The 3,131-nt window shown below is 37.7% G+C and overlaps 1 protein-coding gene across 1 annotated transcript; it reads right to left on the bottom strand.

The window, feature by feature from the left end:
* Positions 1-541: 541 nt before the first annotated feature.
* On the bottom strand, positions 542-1,619 carry LOC100631954 (uncharacterized; the record flags this gene model as incomplete). Its single annotated transcript, XM_011407144.1, has 4 exons — positions 1,583-1,619; positions 1,275-1,453; positions 1,022-1,168; positions 542-937 (listed from the first exon to the last, which is right to left on the bottom strand). Coding segments are annotated over exons 1-4 (759 nt in total), but the record flags the coding sequence as incomplete, so codon positions are not given.
* Between the last annotated feature and the right edge of the window lie 1,512 nt (positions 1,620-3,131).

The raw sequence follows: 3,131 nt of genomic DNA, 5'->3' as shown, positions 1-3,131 counted from the left end.
AAGCTTGCATAGCACCGAAATTAAATTTAACAGCTGAATTATTATGGGTTCAATGGTTATTAATTTTGTCAGTGGAACGGAACATATTAGCATACAAAAATGACATACTTATACTTAATACTTGTTCAATTATGTACATATTCAATTGTGTACACATCTGGTTAACTACATATGCATACTAAAGCTGTTGCAGCTAGTAAGCCCTGAAAAAATCAGTTAGCAACGAATAGTTTGGTTGTCAAAATGTTATCATCAAATAAGATAGGATTGACATGGATAACAATAATATTGATATAAAAAGAGTAGCCAAACATGAGATGGAGAACAAAAGGAGAAAACAATGAACCAAAGAACATGTGTGGGTTCTGCGCATGCGTGATAATACCACTGAATATTAACAATGATAATAACAATAATAAAAATAAAATATATATTCTTCTCATGACTGAAACCATAATAGCCAAATATTAATAATAACATTAAAAATGATAAGTGATACTTATAATAAATGATAAACATACGATAAGTATAGTTGGTATACCCTACAGTACTCCCCTTCCAGAGAACAAGTGAACGTATTGAGTAGCTTAGGAAAACGAACGCGTTGACTAGAACGAGTATCCAAGTGAGTACCGTTGGTCTTGGAGCAATTAGTGTCAGTGTCCAAGCAAGTACTGTCAGTCTCCAAATGTGTAGTGTTGGCCTTAAAACTGTCAGTAGTCAAAGGAGTAGAGGAGGAAGTAGAATGAGAATGAGGAGTATTAGTTAAGAGAGAATCATGGTTAGGGAGAATAATGGAACTAATTTTGTCTGTATGTGCTGATTTGAGACAACGAATAGATATGGTGTCTCGAGTACCATTGATATCAATGACATCATATTTCTCGGTACGTTCCAATACTTTATATGGTCCATCATAAGGATGTTGAAGAGGTTTCTTTACTCTATCGCGTCAAATGAATACATGTGAAGAAGGGAGTGAATCCAGAATATGAATACATCGAGTTGATGGAGAACGTACTGGTGTGAGTGAAAGAGAACGCATGTCACAGTTGAGTTGAGCAACATAGTCCGAGAACTTTGAGAGTGAAAGTGAATTTGTAGGAGAGAAAAATTCACCAGGGAAACGAACAGTTGTAGCATAAACTAGTTCAGCTGGGTAAGTCCTCTTTAACAAAAGAACAAATTGGGCTATTAAGGCAGCATTCCGTTGACAATGGAATCTCTATCATACCATTAGCTTGAGGGTGGTATGCTGTGGTACAACATCTAACTGTACCTAATAAACGAGTGAGTTGAGCAAAGACAGACGATTCAAATTGACTGCCTCTATCAGTTGTAACTGTAGAAGGGACACCAAAACGTGATATCCAACTAGCTACTAAAGCACGAGCAATTGTTAGAGCAGATATGTCACGCAAAGGAAAGGCTTCAGGCCATCTAGTGAACCTGTCTACACAGGTAAGTAAATATGTGAAACCATGAGATAAGGCGAGTGGTCCCACTATATCAATGTGAATATTGTCAAACCATGTATTAGAAGAGGGGAAGTACCTACAGGTCAGACAATGTGTGTATGTACCTTTGACCTTTGACAGGGGAGACTTAAGTGACTCCATGACTTGATATCAGAAGCCATGCGAGGCCAAACAAATCGAGATGAAATCAGCTTCACAGTAGAACGAATGTGAGGATGTGAGAGCGAATGAAGTTAGTCGAACACGGTACGATAAGATGAAGGCAGTACGGCTGAGTGGGGTGTTCCCTTAGAAGTGTCACAACAGGGAGTGAGATTACAATGACGAATAGGAAATTGTTCCAAATGGAGAGTGTAGGAGTTTCCTCAGAAAGAAACTGACAATCTCCTGGAGCTAGAGCCATGTCCTCAAATTTAATTACTGGGGGTGTGTCTGATGACGACAGCTGATAAAGCTCAATGCGAGATAATGCATCAGCCACTGGATTCAATGGACCATAAACATATCTGATGTTAGTTGTGAACTGCAATATGAAGTCCAAATGTCGACACTGACATGGTGAACGTTTATCAGACTTTGTAACCATAGAGTGAGTGGTTTGTGATCAGTATAAACAGAAAAGGTACGACATTCAACAAAGTATATGAAGTGACGAATGGATAAATATACAGTGAATACATCTCTATCATAAGTGCTGTATCTAGCTCCCATGGGAGTTAACTTGTGAGAAAAGTAGGCTATACACTTGCATTGATTATCAATGAATTGTTGTAAAACAGCTCTCACAGCTATATCTGAAGCATTGGACATAATAGCAGTCAGAGCATCAGGCTTAGGATGATACAGTAGACTGGCTTCAGCTAGTGCACTTTTGGCATTATGGAATACATTGACAAAATCATCAGTCCAGAACGAGCAGGAGTTGAAGAGAGTAAAGAGTACAAAGGTAGGAGAGTTTGAGATCAGTGAGGGATGAATGGATGGTACAAATTAATGAGACCTAATAACTGTCAGAGTTGACGCTGAGAATGAGGTAAAGGGAAATCAGTGACAGCAGATACTTTAGACTCTAATGGTTGGATACCATTTTCAATGACTATATGACCAAGAAAGAGTAATGAGGATAGACCAAACTCACATTTGTCAGGGTTAATGAAAACTCCAAAATTTTTAAAACGATCGAATATATGTGACCATAACTGACAAAAGGTACCTTATGGTGGATTTTATAAATCATCTTTCTAATGAAAAATATCAACCTGTGAGTGCTCTGTTAGTCAACAATTGTTTCTATGAGCTACATAGTAACTTCTTGCATTCTCTGGAGTAATTTTATGATAAATGGAGCTCGGGAAGTTAGAGTTTTTAGGCTATAAAGACCAATTTTCCTATACGCCATAAGGTACCTTTTGTCAATTATGGTCACATGTGTAAGTTGGTTTTTGTGTTTGACCTCATCAGAACTAGCTACCAACACGTCATCAATGTGTCATATAATTTTAAGTGTGTAGCATTTTTACTAGTCATGCATGCATGTACTTACTTGAACTGTTGGGGAAACAATTTTTTTGGAAAGGAAAGTCTTAGCAGACCTGATTTGCTCATCAGATAAAACAACCCTGTACCGGAGATCCAAAAATGTAGTCACTGTAT

The sequence above is a fragment of the Amphimedon queenslandica genome, unplaced genomic scaffold (genome assembly GCF_000090795.2).
Source record: "Amphimedon queenslandica unplaced genomic scaffold, v1.1 AMPQUscaffold_13272, whole genome shotgun sequence".
NCBI lineage: Eukaryota > Metazoa > Porifera > Demospongiae > Haplosclerida > Niphatidae > Amphimedon > Amphimedon queenslandica.
Note: the sequence above shows the minus strand (reverse complement) of the source record. Positions and strands in the feature narration are given on the sequence as shown.